At 41.4% G+C, this 19,159-nt stretch overlaps 1 protein-coding gene across 1 annotated transcript in view; it reads left to right on the top strand.

The window, feature by feature from the left end:
• The window catches only part of RXFP2 (relaxin family peptide receptor 2), a 59,443-nt gene extending 58,097 nt beyond the window's left edge, over positions 1-1,346 (top strand). The window contains 1 exon segment of the mRNA XM_054034345.1: positions 922-1,346. Within this exon segment, the coding sequence (XP_053890320.1) occupies positions 922-1,346 (425 nt within the window).
• Positions 1,347-19,159: the final 17,813 nt, after the last annotated feature.

The following is a 19,159-nucleotide window of genomic DNA, read 5'->3' as shown; positions in this document are numbered from 1 at the left end:
TGTATATGTGAGGTTGCAGTTTGCAGATGATACAAAATTACTCTAGATCAGAGGGTCCCCAAACTGTGGGGTGCACACCCCTAGGGAGGCACAGAGTTCAGGGGCGCGCAGCTGGGGCCTGGTTCAGCCCTTATGGGGGATGGGAAGGGAGCACCACCCAGCTGTGCTCCTGGCCCTGGCTGGTCCTGGCCCCAACTCCAGCTGCTAGCCTCGCACCTAGGGCTCCGCTCCCGGCCCCACACCCGGGGCCCCAGCTGCCAACCCCGTGCCCAGAGATCCATGCCCGAGGCCCCAGCTGTCTGGCCCACACCCAGGGATCTGCTCCCCACCACGGTTCCCAACCCTGTGGCCGAGGCCCCAGTTGCCAGTCTCAGCCCCGCTCCCGCCTCTGCCCACTGCTGTGGCTCCAGCCTCAGCTCCCTTACCCCATCTGCATCTTCCCGTCCTGGAGCCACGGCCCCGCTCCTGGCTCGGGGGGGGGGGGTACACAGAAGGGTAAGGGGGGGCACGAGGTAAAAAGGGTGGGGACCACTGCTCTAGATAGTTAAGTCCAAAGCCGACTGCGATCGATATGCAGGATTCCTACAGATACTTTGTGTTCCAGCCTTATTGGAGCATATCTAGTCAGGGGCTCAGACCTCTGGGGAATTCTGGAAGCTATCTGTTTCTATAGTAAGTTACTACAGAATCCTTCATTTTACACTATGTAACAGAGGGGAGTACATGTACTTAAGAAGGCTTTGTTACAGCAGAAAATATATAGGACATACTTCTAACAATAAAAAGCTATCTGCAGTGATGAATATTTATAATAAAGTTAGAAAGGAAGAAAGAATATAAAAATGATGGGAGACAAGGAAGATACGAGGATATCCCTTTTATAGGATTTCCTATTTTTGAATCTTCTGTTTTTCCCAAAAGGTGTGAACCTACAAGCATTCATCATAATAGTGTTTTCATATGTCAGTATGTTTTACTCCATTAAAAAAACTGCCCTTCAGACATCAGAAGTAAGAAGCAACATTCACATGGATGCTTCTATGTACTTCATACCAAAAGAAAATGCTGATTATCTTCTAAAGTTCTGTATTTCATTGTGATTTTTTCTAGGCACTGTCACTTTCTGGATAGTGATATTTATTCTGCCAATAAACAGTGCCTTAAACCCAATTCTCTACACTCTCATCACCACTTTCTTTAAGGAGAAGTTAAAGCAGTTACTGCAGAAACATCGAAGGAGGTCGGTTTTCAAAAATGACAGAAAAAGCTTGGCTACTTCAATAGTATGGACAGATGATTCCTTAATTCCTGCCTCCTTTCTTAGACTTGGATTTTTAAACAAATAACTTTTGGGGGCTAAGTCAATAAGTTAATTTACGAATGATGGTTTCTCAGCAAGAGCATGAGACTTGGAAGTACCAGAATTAGTTATGTTAATCTTTTTGAGATTCATTTTGAAATGTCTTTGTCATTACCATTTTTGTATTCATCTTCCTGTAAGATAAAATGACAGCTGTTGCTTTTATCATTTCAGTTTCATGTAAAGGTTTCAGTGCAATCACACTGTGTGTTGGGGCTGAAAATAATGAGGCATTTTCATTATTCATCCCTCTCCCCATGAAGCCCTAATTCCTGATGGAATGGCAGAGACTAAATTAGCTTGTCCTTTCAGACACTAAGTGGTGCGGGAGGGGAGGGGAGGGAAGAGATGAATTGGAGTAGGCATTAAATTTTACACCCTGAAATGTTTTAGACAGTATTATAAGGTTTGAGGTCATGCAGTAATCCTATTGTCATCAGGAAAACTGGAAGCAGAACTGGTCTAAAATGACAGTGCAGCTGTGACTTTTCAGCACTGACTCTCGAGGTCAAGATTAGGTACAATTCAGAGGGTAATGAGAGGTTGGAACCTGAATTTAAAAAGGCAACCACTGCATTTAGTCAGTAGCCATCTAAGGGTAGGATTGCCATTGGCCACTTCTGAAGGGATCACCAGATGACGATATGTCCTTTCAGTGTACTCCCCTAGAAATACTGCAAAAGCGATTCATGCCAGTACAGTACTGCCGTGAAGCAGTGCCAAGCAGGCAAAAATCTGGTGCCACAGTTCATATAGCTAGGCACCTCTTGTCTCAAGTTACAGTTAATGTGCACTAACCCAGAAGCCACATGGCTTTTTTTTTTTTTTTAATTTGCCAAGTGGTGTCCATACTTTCACTCACTTCAATTTCTAAAGAATTTCTAAAGTGATTTTTGACAATTATACTAGTAATTCCCCATTGTCTCTGTAACATTGAATAGATATAGATGAAGGAGTCTCCAAAAGTACTTTGCCTCAGTGAGATTGCACTGTACGTTGCATGGTGTGAGTCTGGCTAATATTTCTCACCATGGGCCAGATAGAGTGCTGGGCAGGGTGTCAGCATACTTCCTATGTGCCACATATGTTCTAGTTAAAGTCCTGAGCAATGAGTGGCTGGCAAGGCTAGTAGGGTGGCCAGCTAGAGCAAGTGCTCAGATGGCAGAACAAGCAAAGTGTCTTCTTCACTGGGTGGGAGGTGAGCTCACGTAGATGCATCTCTGAACCCTGAGTCCTCACTGACCAAGGACAACCACTATGAGTGGGGTGTGATGAGGCAGCAGAGAGGGGCACAGAAAAGGAACTTTTGGTTGTAGAACTCAAGAACATGAAGCAGAAGACACAGCCCCATGCACTCTGGGCTGGGTGACCTGCTCACAATTTTATGATTATGAATCCAGCTTGTGGCATTTTCCCTAATTAATGTCAGGTGACTTCCCTCCTTTCATTAAAAGTTTCTTTTCTACACTCAGACTCTGTGCTTGCAAGTGGGGAAGTTCTGCCTCTCATAGGTGCCCAGTGGTGGTGTGTAATTTTCCCAGGTTATTGGGTGGGGGCTTGAGCTGGTTCTGAATTGTATCATTGAAAAGGAATCCCTAGATATTGAACTCAGCCCTGGTTGCTGCCGGCTCCACCAGGTAGAAGGGCTACAACAGCAATGCGCTATATCAACCAGCAAGGGATACTAAGATCATCCCCACTCTGTCAGGAAGCCATACTTCTATGGGAATGCTGCGTTTTGCACCAGATCACACTGGTAGCTCTGCACCTTCCTGATCTTCAGAACACACTTAAAGTTGCATTTTTCAGGAACATAACTACAACGTTAAGTGAGGAGTTACTGTACAGTAATTGCAAAGTTCTTGGTTCAGGCTTGTAGCAGTGATGGAATAAACTTCTGGCTTAAGTCAAGTCTCTGGCTGCTTCCAAATCATTGGAGGGTCCTCAGTCCATTGGTTAGAATGCTTCCATTAGTATAAGTCCATAGTCCAGAGGCTGGAGCAGGATAGAGGCAAAATGAAGGGGATTCCAGGGCCTTTTATATCTTCTGCCCTGTGGAGGGAAACCCATTGTTTTAAACAAAAACCTCAGCACAGCTAGTGGAAAATTACAGGTAAAAGATGGGAATTTGGAGTCACATGGGCAAGTCACATGTTCGTGCCCAATTTCGCTCAGTCATTGCAGGAAGCCATTACCTATACTCCAGACAGCACGTTTACAGGACAGTCCACTCAGGGTAAATGAGTGTCTCCCATGGTCCATTGTGAGTTAAGTGTCCTTTTGATGGGCCAGTCAATTTGAATAGTCCCTCCAAGATGTGCTGGATAACTACTTTGTTAGTTACCCCAGGAGCAAACATTTGAAATACAGGTATAGTGCCAAATTCAAATACAAAAATGATACATGTATACAGATAGCATAATCGTAACAAGCAAATCATAACCTTTTCATAGACATCTTACATGCCACATTTTGTACAAGATATATTGCAAATATATAATAGTGGTTGCAACAATGATCTCTATAGTCATATTTTAATCAGATAACATCACAATCCACTATAGGCTTGTTCTTAAGTTTAGACGGTAGCCTTCTTCCCTCTTTGGTCTTTTGCTCTTGTTGTGAGTAGTGCAGAAATCATGCTCTTCCCTTGATGTGAGACTATTTTTCTTCATAAAGTTAAAGGAAATCCTGTTATACCCGAAGTGTAGGGGGAGGGGGGAGAGTGAGTAATGAGGCCACCCCCTTGTAAACCTGCTGGACTTAGGTCCTATTTCAGTTGAGATAAGAGTTACATATTTTTAAGTGATTCTTGATCAATTTTGATCACTTTATTCCTTTTTCTCTGTCTGTTCCCCACATCATATTTATTTTTTTCTTTTCCTGGTCTGCCTTATCCTGTATCCTTCCCCCCCACCCCCCGATGTCCCTGGGGTGATGAAGGGAACCCAGATATACCTTTCCTAGACCTGGAATTAATAATGGCCCAAGCAAAGACACTGTCCAAGTGCCTGACAAAAAGATATATTTGATCTAAGCACTCTTTATGGCTAATATTACAAATTGTGCTTCCTGGACCACCACCCAATAAAGAGAAAAAGAATTATCACTCATCTAAAAATACTGAAAGCAGATATTAACTTCCTACAGGAAACCCCACTTAATGACTCAGAGGCAGAGAAATTTAAGAGGGGCTGGATGGGGTAGAGGGGTTTAACAATTTCTCCTCTGCAGCCAAAGATGTAGTAGTGCTATTATTTAACAAAAGACTCAATTTTCAAATTCTAGCTGTAAATGAAAGAGGCGGAAGATAGGTGGTGGGTGTTGTCGTTGTTTGTTTGGTTTGGTTTGGTTTTTTTTGCTGATGAAGGCTAATATCTCTGACTCAATATATACATACCCTAATTAATATGTATAGACCTGTGATGGGGTGTTCACCCCCACACAAGGCAGAGCAGGTTAAAGTAGGTTTAATTAACCTGAAAGGATACACCTGGGGGAGAGCCAGCGCTTGAGAGGCTGATTGCAGATGGAGCCCAGCTGAGAAGAAACAGATGGGGCTGGTATAAAGCCAGGAAGGTAGCAGCAAAAAGAGGCTTCAGGGGAAGTAATCTGCAGTCATTCTATGAGAGCCAGAGAAAGAAAAAAAAAAGGGGGGGGGGCGGTGTGGGGGGAAGAAAGGGGTCTACAGAGTTTAAGTAGTCTGCAGTCACTCCCTGGAAAGAGGGAGTTTAAGCTAGTTATCCCAGGGAAGGGGAGCTGGAACCATAGGCAGGAGACCAAGGAAAGAACAATGGGGGCTGAGAGAAAGCAGATCCCAGTTGCTAGGTTTAGGGTCCCTGAACTGGAATCTGGAGTAGAGGAAGGGGCCTGGGCTCCCCTACTACGCAATGGAGCAGAAAGCTGCCTGGGACAGTCATCCAATGGGACTTTGATATCCTGAAAAGGGAGGATTATAGTGACCTGGCTGAAGGGCCAAGCAACAAAGAGAGCACCCTGAGTTCTAGGGGGGAGGGGCAACAGGGCACATGAACGAGTGATAGAAGGGGAGTCAGACCTGGAAGGAGCAAATCCTCATAGCAGCAGGAGGGGGTGCCCTAGGGGTGAGTAAACCCCATGATGGGACCCTATAAAGATGATCCAATTTTTTTAAAATATTTTTTCCAGATTAATTAATATCCCAGATTAATAACAGCATAGCAGGATACTTTAATGAGGTGTTGGACCCTTTTTTAGACAAACCAGGCCAGCCACAATCTACATAATCACATGCTAGAAACATGAAAAAAGATGATATGGAAGAACTGGGGTTAAAAGGTGTATGGTGACTGCAGACCCCTACGATTATTTTTTTTCCCCCTCCCCACATTCTACTTGCTCACAAATAGATTTCTTCCTCATTTCTACAAAGCTATTGGGTTCAGTGTTTAATAATGAAATCAGGTCTATCATGATATCTGAGAATGTACCCAAGATATTACATTTTCCCTTCCTGAGACAAATGGGACTTGTAAAAGGTGGACACTGAACTCCTCTTTTGAAAGATAAACACTTTCAGAACTATGTTGCAGAAGAAATGTTTTTTTTCTTCAAAACAAATGATGCATCAGGAATATCCCAGATCACCCAATAGGATATACTAACTCCTTTTTTTTTAAGGAGTAGGATCATTTCTGATGTCAGTGGGTAGGAAGAGGGCTAGCCGTGCTTGGCTCCTGGAATTAACTGAACAACTTAAAGTTAAGGATTTAGAATGTAAAAACTACCCCTCTTCTCTTCCCCCCCCCCCCACCAAAAAAAAACCTTTAAAAAATGAATTAATCATCAGTATAGAGTGAACAAAGTGACTTCAGTACAAGCTGAATTTGCTCTTTTTAGACTCAAACATACTGGGAGTTGAGGGGGAAAGAGAGTGGGAAAAATTCTCTCCTACTGATTAAAAGCGAGAGGTCAAAGTTTTCAAATAGTATCACTCCAAGCTGAACAAAGGCAGGTTATTACTAATCAAAAAGAGATCAGTGATCTTTTTTTTTTTTTTTTTTTAAATTCTACCGGGCTCTTTACACTATAATTCATCACCTGTCCCAGAAGAACTGAATAATTTTATTAAAACTCTTACTCTCCCACAAATCTCAGAAGAGCAGCATGCCAGGCTGGCCTCTTCCTTGCAATCACAAAAAATAATCAGTTATGAAGGAAATGAGTCCAGGCAAGACCCATGGCCCTGATAGAATTCTACCAAAGTTTCAAAGAAATTCTGGCTCCTAAGCTGATATACATTGATGAAGATGCCTTAAAGAAAAGTATTGTACCTCCTACTATAAGGGAAGCCCTAATTACTGTATTAAACTGGGTAAGGATGTGCAAAAGTGTAATGACTATAGATCTATCTCTTTAATCAATACTGATTTAAAAATACTTTCAAACATATTGGCCAAGAGGTGTGAAAAAGTAACCATATCACTCAATCAGCCCAGGTAGGTGGGATTTATTTTTAAAAGGCCCGGTTCAGATAACACACATCAATTGGGCTATATCTATACTGCTGTTTAGGCTGGCATAATTTACGCTGCTCAGGGATGTGAATTAAACCACCACGCAAGCAACAGAAGTTACGCTGGCATAAATGCTCATGTACACACCGCTATGTTGGCGGGAAAGCTTCTCCCGCTGATGTACTTCTGCTTGCAGAGATGGTTTTATCTCTCCCGTCAGCATAGTGTGTCTTCACCACATGCATTGCAGCGGCTCAGCTGCATCAGTACAGCTGTGCTGCTGCAGCACTCTATGTGTAGACATAGCCTTAATCGTTATGGTATTCTGTCAACTCTCTAGAAATTCCTCATTTCCTTCAATGCAGAGACTGCCTTTGACAGAATGTACTGGGAATATCTGTTTCTTACCCTGTATAAATTTGGGTTGGGGAAAATCCTTTATTTCATGGATAACCTGTTGTATTCCAATCCCAACTCTCTCTAATAGCACAACATCCTCTCACCCCATCTGAACTAGGGAATCAGATAGGGATGTCCCCTCTCTCCCTCCTGTTGAATCTAGCATAGCCACTTGCAATACTATTTAAGGAACACCAAGGTATTCCAGGGATCAAATCAGGGACTCAGACAAAAATCCTTCTACAGTATATGCAGAGGACATCTTCCTATTTATTAAAGATCCAGATCAGTCTGTTCCAAATATCCTACAAACAATAAATAACATTGGTAAATTCTCTGGCTACAACATAAATTGGGATAAGTTGGAAACAATGATAGATCTCACCGGATTTGGTTAGAAGTGGTTACACTAACAGGACATTTAGTTGGCAGCAGACAAATGGCAGATGGTGTTGTCGGTTTTGTTTTGTTTTTTGCCAAAATGCCAGGATAAGTTTAATCTAGCCCCATTAATCATGCAGTTAGCAAACAATTTAAATATATGGCAGGCACTAGCTCTCTCCCTTTGGGGAAAAAATAAAGAATGTTCTTCCCAGGATCCTTTTTATTCTGAATTCCCTCCCTATCCATAGTCCGCCCTTTTATTTTACCAAAAATTAACAACATGTTCAGATCCTTCCTGTGGATGCTGGTATCAAATCCAGAATCTCTCTACAAAGATTACAATTCCCTATCAAAACAGGTGGTTTTAGATTTCCCAGCTTTAAACTTTACCATCAGGCAATAATTCTTAGCCAAGCAGCTCAATGAGGCATTCCCTCATGCTGTAGAGCCCCAGATTTTCCTCTCTCCAATGTGCTGCACTTGGATTACTACTGATTCCCTAAAGAATAATTAGCAACCATAATTATTTGGCATATTATGTCTACTAAATATAAGTCACCCCCTTTTTCATACCAAGGCCTCTATCTGGGGTAACTTCAAACTCTGCATAGCAGACAACTCCATCATTTGACCAGCTTGCATTAGAAAAGAGATTTTGACCATCAGTCAATTTAGTGAAAATGCTACCTTCCTCCCTCTTGCAACGTTACAAGAAAAGTTCAATCTAGAGACTTAGGAGGAATGGTATCATATCTAACTTAAACATGCCATCTGTTAGGCCCTGATGCCTGCACTACCTTTCACCTAAGTTCCTTCTAAGCTGCATGGCCGCACAGCAGCCTATTAAGCGCCGTGCAGGCGCTCAGGGCTGCAGCGGGGAGAAATGCCTCTCCCCCAGCCCTGGAAAAAGACCAGCACCAATGACAATGTGAAACTAGGTTTTTGTCATCAAATCAGAGACAAATGATTATTAGGGATGGAAGAAGCAAAGAAGCTTAAGTCATTACAAGTTTTAAAATCCTCAACAACTTTTTGAAAAGTGTCATGTGACAAAGATAATGAATTATGACTTTCTTCTAACAAGAATCTTTATTAAAATTAAGAAAACAGTATTATCTCTAAAGCTAGTCTCTCTCTGCTTCACTGTAGAGTTTCTTTCTACAGTCATCTCCTGCCTGGCTTTCTGCTACAGATCTGAATACTACACATATGCTCACAAAAACTAGTATTATTTCATATTTGTGGTACAATACCAGCTAGAGGTTCCAGAGAAAGTGAGTTCCTTCTTTGTGATTGGTATTCATATATGAACATAGGGTAATAATAATAATTCTAGCTTTGAGCTGAGTGATGTGACTCCTAGATTGAGCAAAAACAAGGAGTCCGGTGGCACCTTAAAGACTAACAGATTTATTTGGGCATAAGTTTTTGCGGGTAAAAAACCTATTGGTGGTAAATCTGTTAGTCTTTAAGGTGCCACTGGACTCCTTCTTGCTTTTGTGGATGCAGACTAACACGGCTACCCCCGATACTAGATTGAGCAGACATATCTACACTAGCTCTGCCCCTAAAAAAAAAAGAGCAGTGTGTCTGTGTGATGGATTACAATCCTGTATTCACACCCTAAACAGTGTTGTAATAATCTTTGTACAAGATATGCCTTGTAAGATATCATTTGAAAACTCATAACTTGCTGGTCAGTATTGTCCTGGGAAAATGTGTTTGGCAACATTGTATGTGAAGTTATAAGATTCCCCTGTATGGTAGTATTAACGCATGTTCCAAATCCCACAGCCCTGCCCAAGCAGAAGTCTGCAAACAGGTCTATCCTAAGTAAAGGAATGTGTGCTTGCCTTAATTTCCATTTATGCAGTAAACAGAGTCATCAAGCAAAAAGGAAAAATAAAGGTAATTCAAACACATGGAAAAAACCCCACCAGGGAACATCCTTCCACGTAGACTCTTTGTCTCCTGGGTCTCAGCTGGAAATGTTTGTCAAGAGGGGGACTGAAACTATAAAAAGGAGGGACAAGCACCCCAAGCCACCACCACCCCCTCCTTGCCCACCTCATTCTCTGCACTTGAGAAGACAAAAGGGAACAGCCGTTGGACTCCGAGGGAGAGATCCTGACCTGAGAGTTTGGTCAGTAATCTGATGAAGCATGTGGTAAGAAAGTTTCTTAAGTAAATACCAATAAGTGTTTTATCTTTATTTCTCTTGTAACCATTTCTGATTTTTATGCCTCATTATTTGTACTCACTTGAAATCTATGTCTTTGTAGTTAATACACTTGTTTTACTGTTTTCTCTAATCCAGTGCGTTTAAGTTGATGAGTCTGGACAACTGTTTAAGGTAACAAACTGGCATATTATTCCCTTAAAGGAATAAGGGACTTAATATATTTGTACTTTCCAGGAGAGGGCTGGAAAAGTACAAGACGTACATTTCTGGAGGAAAATCCAGGATGTGTTTGGGATCACCCGGCAGTATAGGCCGGGTTATAGCCAGGGTATAGCTTGGTAGGTTGCAATTACCCACAGACACTCAGGGTGTGGCTTGCCCGCTGGAAGGCTGTCTGTGAGCAGCCCAGGTGGGAGCTACTTTGGCAAGGCATTGTAAGGAACCCAAGGTTGCAGGGCATGGGTGACACAGCCCCCCACTCATCTGAGTTGTACCCTGGGTATGTTGCACTCTGCACAGGCTAGCAGTCCCGAGTACAGTGCTGCCTGACCCATGGATATGTACTCGGGTGGCTTGCCTGAGTTGCTGCTGATACAATGCTATTTTTAGATGCTAAAAACTGGGAATCGCAACTCCTAGCTCAAATGTAGACATACCCTTAATCCCACCCTAGAGAGTTTACATTACAGGGATGTTTATATTGAATGCTGCCCTCATAGCATAATGAAATATAACTGAAGAATTAAATGCTGTCCTCATTTGCACACAAAACTCCCATTGACTCCTGCTTGTGTGAAGGCATAGTTTGAATCTAAGTTATTACACAGGCTTATGTAATGTAACATTAGCTTTCATTAACTATAATGGTAGATTAATAACGTGCTTTTGCCAGTGTTTCATGTGATACTGCAAGAATATCTATAGTCAAGCTATCTAAATAAGATCTCTAATCTCATTTAGACAGATTGATGAAAGACGGTGATCCATGACATTTTTGCCAATCTTTCCATTTCCTAACAGTCTGGAGGGTTTTGGGGGGTTGTTTGTTAATTTGTGTTTAAATTCAGAGAAATTAATTCTACAGAAACTTGCATAATTTGACAGTATATAAATTCGGCAAGAATGGAAGTAACATTGTATGTGCCTTCCTTCTCAGGAAAGTTTTTGAGGCAGGGACTGTGTCTTCCTATGTTTCTGTACAATGCCAAGTAGACTGGGTCCCTGATCTTCATTGGAACCTCTCGGTGTTACAGTAATATATATTAAATAACTATGCTTAGACTTTTTCTGAATGACTATATAATTTAGCCCATTCAGACTGTGAACCTTTTTTCATACTATCTATGCTCTTTGTGCGTGATGGGGATGAATCCCTTTGTACACATGTAGCAAGAAGTCTGACAGGAATATCATGAAATTTTAATACGATATTTTGACATTTAGTGCTTGGGTAGTCGTAGCACTTATATATCAACACCCCGTTGTTTTAAAGTGCAAACACTGCTTTCTCTGCAATGAAATGAATGAGAAACACAAGCAGTCTGAGTTGCTCAAAAGGCAGCACTAACCTGTGCTAAACAAAACCTCCATGAAGGTGCCCATATATATACTGTTTAGGTGAAAAACATAAGAGTGAACTCAAACTTTTACCCCAGACTTTAATAAACCTTTCTTGAGGTTCAAAAGCTTGGTTGTCTTTCCCTCTGTTTTTACATTTTATGGGCCACTAGACATTTGACCAACCACAAAATCCTCGAATATCAGAAGAAAAGCTGCTGTTTTAGTATTTTTTGCCCAAGTAGTACATGAAGTATTTCTCTAGGTAACCTTTCTCATGAGGTTTCCAGTCAAATTTGCTGAGAGATTTGGAAAGTTTGTTTAATCATCTTCCAGGTGCTCAACTGAACCTTCTGCAACCTACTGCAAATCCCTGGAAAGAGAAACACAAGGTTATTCTGGCTCTCATGCAGGGCTCCTAGGAAACAGATCCATTCACTCCCACCCCTACAAATACTATACCATCCAAGAAAATCATTGCTCAATTCTCATGCTTTGCTTTAGTGAATTTAGTGTTTGTGGAAGTGCTGGATTTAGATCTCAAGATTTATGCAGGGACAGCCGTTATTTGCCCTCTCTTTAGATAGTGGAGGTGCCAGAGGTTGCACGCAAACTCACTGAGTTCAACAGGCAGCTTCCAAGCCTCCCAGATTACCAACAGCAACAGTTCAAGGTCTCATAGAGCGACTCCAGTAGGTAATGGAAAAGAGACCTTCACCTTGAAATCTGATCTGAGAGATCTTGGACAATTGACTCACTTTTTCTTCCTGTCTCCAACTGCCCTGGAAGAATAACCCTATCTTGGCAGAGCATGTTTACTCTAATGTGAGCTGGCCAGCTCACATGCCAGGTCCCTTCTCCTACACCACAAAGAAAAGAGCAGGTTACATTTGTGGCAGCTAAAAGAAGGGAAGATTCGTGACCAAACTGATGTTCTCCTGTCGTGTTTAAAATCAGCCCTGCACAATGATTTGCGAATACATTTGAAAAATAAAAGTTTCATTAGTAAGATTGTGTCAAAGGCTCTATTTTTTTTCTAGTAGTAAAAAATTCTCTCAAATGTCTCATTTTAAATTTTATCCAGATGTTAATTGGATTCAGTCCTGCAGCCCTTACTCAGTCCTTCAACCTCCTATTAACATCAAAGAGAATTTTGCCTGAGAAAGGACCACGATAGGGCACATCACATTTTTAATGAATGCTGTACTGTGGGGCTTTTGCATATTACTGTGTATGGAGGTCAATGTGCATTTCCCACAGATTCTCATAGATCTTAGGCACAGGGACCATTATCGTAATTTAGTCCGACCTGCTACATAACAGAGGCCCAGAATCACTCCATCAATACTGCAGGTAGCCTGCCCAACAACTTGTGGTTGAGCTAGAACTTACCTTTTAGATATACATCCAATCTTGCTTTAAAGACTGCCAAGTGATGGAGAGTTTGACATCCCTGGGTAATCTGTTTTAATGGTTAATTTGCTCTCATTGTTAAAATTGTGCATTTCACTTCTAGTTTGAACTTTGCTCACTCAGCTTCCAGTTATTGGACTTCGTTATGAATATGAATGAAGAAAAAGACTCTCTGAATAAAATGTTTCAGATGTCTTGTTCTTTGCTCATAGTTTATTTCATTTAGCACATAAAATGCTGAAGGATTTTAAAGGCTATTTGTCCTTTGCAGCTGTGACTCAAGGACCTCTTGATTCCAACTGATAGAGGGCACAGAGGAACAAAAGAATGTCATGTAAGGTCTCTAATGAAAGCTTGTCACACTGGTTATCATAATCATTGTGAGATATAGGTATGGAAAAATATAAGTGTTATGTATAGATACTAAAAATGATGTTCTCTGGATCTGTGAGTTAAGACATGTCACCAAAAGGTAATCCACATATTCCTGGCAGGTAGGGAGGAAGAGATGCTTATATCACTCTGGCAGGTTATATGCAAATTGAGTATTGTATCATTCACAATGAATGCCCATTTACTGACTGAGCAAAATCCTAATCAATAGATTATGAGGATTGGAGGAAAAAATAAAAACAGTGGGAGTTATCCTGCTTTGGGGTAAGACATCGAACTTTTGAAACTATATCTGGAGTACAGATGGACCCTGGGGCATTCCTTGAATCTGTGAAGAAAAGCTGCCAGCAGGCTTGATCATATGAGAAGGAGTCTCAACCAAACTGGCTGAAAACACTGGGGAAGTAACTTGGGGTAAGCTGTCTGGTAAGAGATAGGGGAATGCCTTGTTAGTTAAGCTTAATCTCTAGAAAGCATGTTATGATTTTTGTTTTATATGTAACCATTTTTTCCCATTAATCTTACCCATTGTCACTGAATCTCTTGAATCTCTGTTCTTTGATAATAAACGTATTCTTGGTTTTATATAAATAAGAGTTATGTGTTAAGCAAAGTGGTGATCTTGTGCTGAATCTTACAAGCTGCTATGTGCTATTCCTTTGGGAATAGGGATCTGAGAGATCTGTGAGCTTTCAGGGGAACAGGGGCTGAGCCACTTCAGATGGACACTTGGAGGACTCAGTGATTGATGCGTCCCTAACCTGTACAGAGAACAAGGCCTGTCCAAGCCTGGAAGGCAGTGCTTGTATTGCCAGCAGCTGGGTGTTTCAGGGAGCTGATTCAAAGACCAGGCTCCCTCACGCGAAGGGCAGGGGTAGTGGCACTCCTGGGAAGCATCACAGCCACACTTTTTTTTTTTTTAATTGGTTGTACAGCTTTGTGACCATGCCACTGTATTGCTGAGATGTGACAAAAAAATGGAATTCTGGAAAAAAGAGCTTATTCATTCTGGTCTTATGTTTGTTTTTAATGTATGGATACTGAGTGTGATTAAAATGGTGTGGCTTTTTCTTTTTCACTGTTAGTCTCAGTAAAATATATAAACAATCTCCTAGTTTTTAACTGTAAAGAGAAATAAGATCTAACGTCTGGTTTCCTAATAAAATGCTCCTTAGAATTTTCTATTGTGCTTATTTTTAAAAAGAAAATGCTGTGGAGATTTGAGAGGGTGACTGCCTTTGTACTGTCAATTTTTAAAAAAAACTTTTGGCCATGCAGTCATGAAAATCTATTTAACTAGAAAAAAAGCTAATGGCTAACTTCAGAGCAAAATTTTACCTACAAAATACTGTGGCGAATAATATTATCTCTTGTCCTTAACCATCAATTTGGTGGTTCCTAAGTGTTCTTTTCTTATACATTGCCCTCACGGGTCACTTTGATATAAAAATTACCTATGACTGATTAAACATACGGGTCAGAAGTTAGAGCGCTAATGGTGGAAATCACAATTGTAGTCCTATTGATTGCAATATAGGAGAATTTTTAAGGTCCTGCAGTGTGACTGTGATGCAGGCAACAAAAAAGTTCTTCTCTTCACAGTTTTATCTGTGAAATGTTGTTGTTAACATAACTGCTCCAGGTGGTAGGCAGCCTGGTGAATCTGTGTTCCCTCCACTCTCAAACAGTCAGATTTTTCATATTGTGAGGAATATCTATCTACTTCATGGATAAGGTAGATTGGATTCTGACCATGTTGGCTGATTCTGTGAGTGCAGATCTGTGTCTGGATAGGAAAACTGATGTCTTCTCTGGTTAAAATTCAGCCACTTATGCCCTTTATGGCTATGACAAACAAGAGAAATAACTTCCTGTTTAATTTTTAAAATGGCAAAACCTGTCTATGTTGAGTGAGGCAAGGGAATGAGGTGAGAGAGAGAATGAATGAATGAAATTTGAAGTTTGTGCTTACTATGTTTTTTAACTACGGGACCACAAAAATTAGACTGATTGGGGGCCAAGTATCAAAAATAAGTGCTTTTTTTTTTAATAGCTTTCTCCTGAATAATTGAACTATTTTATCCAAAAACTGACAGCAAAAATTCAGTTGCACTCTGTAACAGTAATCTTAGTCAATTTGCAGACTAAATTCAATCACTGAACTGTGGAATAGGAAGATTTTAATTCTGCTTTATGTAAAAACCTAAACACAACCTTCTTTATGGAGTTTTTCCCTATGTCTCCATAATTTTACTTGAAATATAAAGCACTTATGCTCTCTCTTGGACAGATGAATACATTGTCTGAACTTTCCTCTTCTTTTGATTGGAAGATGCCCTCTCATGTTATAATACTGAGAGGCTTTTAGATTAATCTATTTTATTTAGCTTTTGTACATTTCAGTGCTTTAGAAGTAAGTATGTATGGTGCCCTTAGGATATTTCTAATACACTGTGTACCTCACTATTTGTCCAAGGTAGAACTACTTAGCTTCCCTGCTCTGTAGCCCAGAACTAAGATTGCTCATGAGACATATTTTAATACAAATACAGGTCCCCTCAGGACAACATATGAATAATGGAACCAAGAGTAAAGCTAGTCACCTTCCTTTTAGTATAAATCCATAGAATGTATGCCAGTATGATGGATGATGATGGCTGTGTATTGCATGTTCAATGATGTCTCAGTATCTAAATAAATTATGCATCAAAAGTGTGACTAGGCCTAGATGGGGTCATCTCTTTGCCTCTTCCAGAAGAGTGCTGTAAACAACAAAAATACATTAGTGGCTTCAGTTGCCTTTGCCTATTATTCCACCGTCTGACATTTAGAGATCAACACTTACTGAAAGCACAAACATATTGATTTTTTTCATTAGAATGAGTAGCATTTAAATATGATCTTTTTGCTGCTTGAAAATGTAAGAAAAGCAAAACACTGAAATACAAATCATGTCAGATAAAATCTTGTAGGTCTAGATATACACATCAGTTGACTACTGATTTGTTATATAATGGTTTCATTCACATTTACTAATGAAAGCAGGGATTGTAACCAAAAATAATCTTATACGCAACTCTTGTACCTAGAAATGAATGGCAAAAATTGTTTTGGGTTTTTTTGTGTGGATTTTGGGTACATGTAGGCCAGACATTTGGGGCTTTGAAAACATCTCTGCACATCCAGAGGCACCAGGCAACTGGAGCAGAGGGGGCACTATTAATTTATCACTTTGTTGTATGAGAAGACAGAAAGCTGAAGCTCAAAAAGTTACATGTAAAGAAGTAAGAAACTCTCCTTTTTCTAGCCTTGAAATCTTCCTATTTTCTTCCCACTGATTGTTGTCGTTCCCCCATCTGCCTCTAATTCCTATGTTGTTTTCCACCATTGCTTTGTGTGTAACAGTAACACAGTGGAGCTCAAGCAAATGCTGATTTCTGAAGCTGGTATTATTGTTACTTTCACTTTGCTATTGCTACCACACACAGAAGGGAGCAGTATGGAGGAATCAGAGGGTAAATAATGTTATTTGTAAGGGTTCACCAAGCAATACATTACAAAGAAATTAACAAGGTGTTTCTATTAGAGCTCCTGGCTCTACTACAGTAGCTCTTTAGCCTTTTCTGTAATGATATGCCAGACATTCACTGCAGGAGTATGTATCCTAAGAAGGGGATTTACTCTTAGTAGTGATGATGTTGCTATTCCTACTAGTGCTAAAACAGCAGCATGCCCTTCATCCCATTTCCATATGGTGCTTAATAAGAATTCAGTGTCATGGCCAGATTGTGGCTGTCCCTGGGGTGGTGCCCTAGGCACGGAAAGAACACAAGAATCATTTGCCTTTCATCCTTGTCCCACTGAAGAGGGAGTTGTGACACTGCACCCCATATTCTTCATAGAGATATTATTATGATATGATTATGGCATAATGATGTATTTTATGTAAGAGGTCATGTGAGATATAATTGAAAAGGTTATGATTTACTGAATATGAATTATTCTTTTGGTATGCATGTATCATTTTTGTATCTGAAGTTAGGAATATTGACTATGTATCTGTGTTTACACATGGGCACCGCCCAGTAGGCAGAATGTACTTAGTCTAGATGGCTGGCTGGGAAGGCCCCATTCAGGTTAATGAGCTGTTAGGAAAACAATAGGCCTTAGAAGAAGCTTATTTTCCTGGACCTGGGGAGCCTTCCTGAAGTCACTACAAACAGCCTCTGACTCATGGCTGCTATGACATTAAGGGACATATGACAAGGTCACCTGGTGCTGGACTACATCTTGAGATGCCAGTGTTTTTCCACTGAGTAGTGTGGGACCCAAGCTTTGAAACAAAGGGTTCCCGCCATATGCAAAAGCTATTTAAGGCAGGGGAGTGACATCATGGAGGTTCTTCACTAATTCCCCACCCAAAGAGACTCTTGGAAACACCTAAGGAGCAAAGACTGAACTGGGGGAAGTAATGGACCCAGGCTAAAGGGATTTTTAGCCTGTGACTGGAACACCTGGGAAACCAAAGCTGCAAAACCAGGGAAGCTTGTGCCTTAAGGATCTGCCAGCCTGTTTATCACTCAGGGTGAGAATTTGCTAATTCATATCCTACCTATTTAGTATATTAAGCTTAGATTGCATTTTTGTTTATTGGCTATGTAATCTGCTTTGATCTGTTTGCTATCACTTAACATCTATCTATCTTAATAAACTTGTTTTTGCTTTATCTAAAACCAGTGTGTTTGGAAGTCATAACTTGGGGCAGAAAGCTGTTGTATGTTTCCTCTCCACATAGAGGGAGGGGGTGAATTTCATGAGCTTATTCTGTCCAGTTCTCTGTGTAGCTCAAGACAGTATAATTTGGGGTTTACACTTCAGAGAGGAGGTTCGTGCCTTAGGAACTGGAAGGTGCACTAGCTGTGCCTTCTCATGCAGGGGTTGGTAAAAGAACCCGTCTGAATGTAACTGCAGCTGGGTGTATCCCTATCTGTATGTGTGCTGGTAAAAGTTTAGGCTGGAGCCTGGGAGAGGGCTTGTCACAGCAGTACAGTGTAAAGGGAGCCCAGGCTGGTGGGTCAGGGGGGCTCAGTGATACCCCAGTTCCAAGTGGCACCCCAAGGGAAACCTGTCACAGGAGTATCCATGAAGTGACTGAGTCGTGTCAGCACTGCTGGTGGTGCTAGACTTTCCGAAGTGCTGGCTTAGGGTAAGACCATGGTCTCTACCCCAGCCAGCACTATTGGTAATGGGTGGAGGGGAGTACATGCTGCACCCATTTGAAGAGCAGTGGACTTACTACTGCAGCATGCCGTCACTGGGACCCTCAATAGGAATTCCAGATGGGGCTCCTGCTGCAACATGACCCTTCTCCAATACACTCCCACAACACAGCGCTGTGCCTTTAAGGCACAATCTGGTCCTGAAATGGATTACTTGCCATCTTGCTTTCTGAGCATGAGCGAAGCTACAATTTAAGAGAGTTAAAGGCTTTTACATAATGAACACTATAGACTTTAGGAGCATGTTAAATTATGTTGATACTGATTTTAAAAATGGCATATGCACATTCAACCTCTAGCTATAGTTTGACAAGAGCAATGGTGGGCAACCTGCAGCCCACAGGCAGCATGCAGCCCATCAGAGTAATCTGCTGGTGGGCTGCAAGACAGTTTGTTTACATTGACCCTGTCCAGGCATGACTACCCGCAGCTCCCAGTGGCCGCAGTTTGCTGTTCCTGGCCAACGGGAGCCGCAGGAAGTGGCAGCCAGCATGTCCCTGTGGCCCGCGCTGCTTCCTGCAGCTCCCATTGGTTGGGAACAGCGAACAGCGGCCACTGGGAGCTGCGGGCGGCTGTGCCTGCTGACGGTCAGTGTAAACAAACTGTCTCACAGCCCGCCAGGGGATTACCCCTGACGGGCCGTGTGCAGGCCGCAGGTTGCCCACCTCTGGAGAAGAGACTTTAAATGCAGAAAAGT

Source organism: Malaclemys terrapin, chromosome 1 (assembly GCF_027887155.1).
Source record: "Malaclemys terrapin pileata isolate rMalTer1 chromosome 1, rMalTer1.hap1, whole genome shotgun sequence".
Lineage (NCBI taxonomy): Eukaryota > Metazoa > Chordata > Testudines > Emydidae > Malaclemys > Malaclemys terrapin.
The sequence above is the reverse complement of the archived record's forward strand: the minus strand, read 5'-3'. Positions and strand labels throughout refer to the sequence as shown.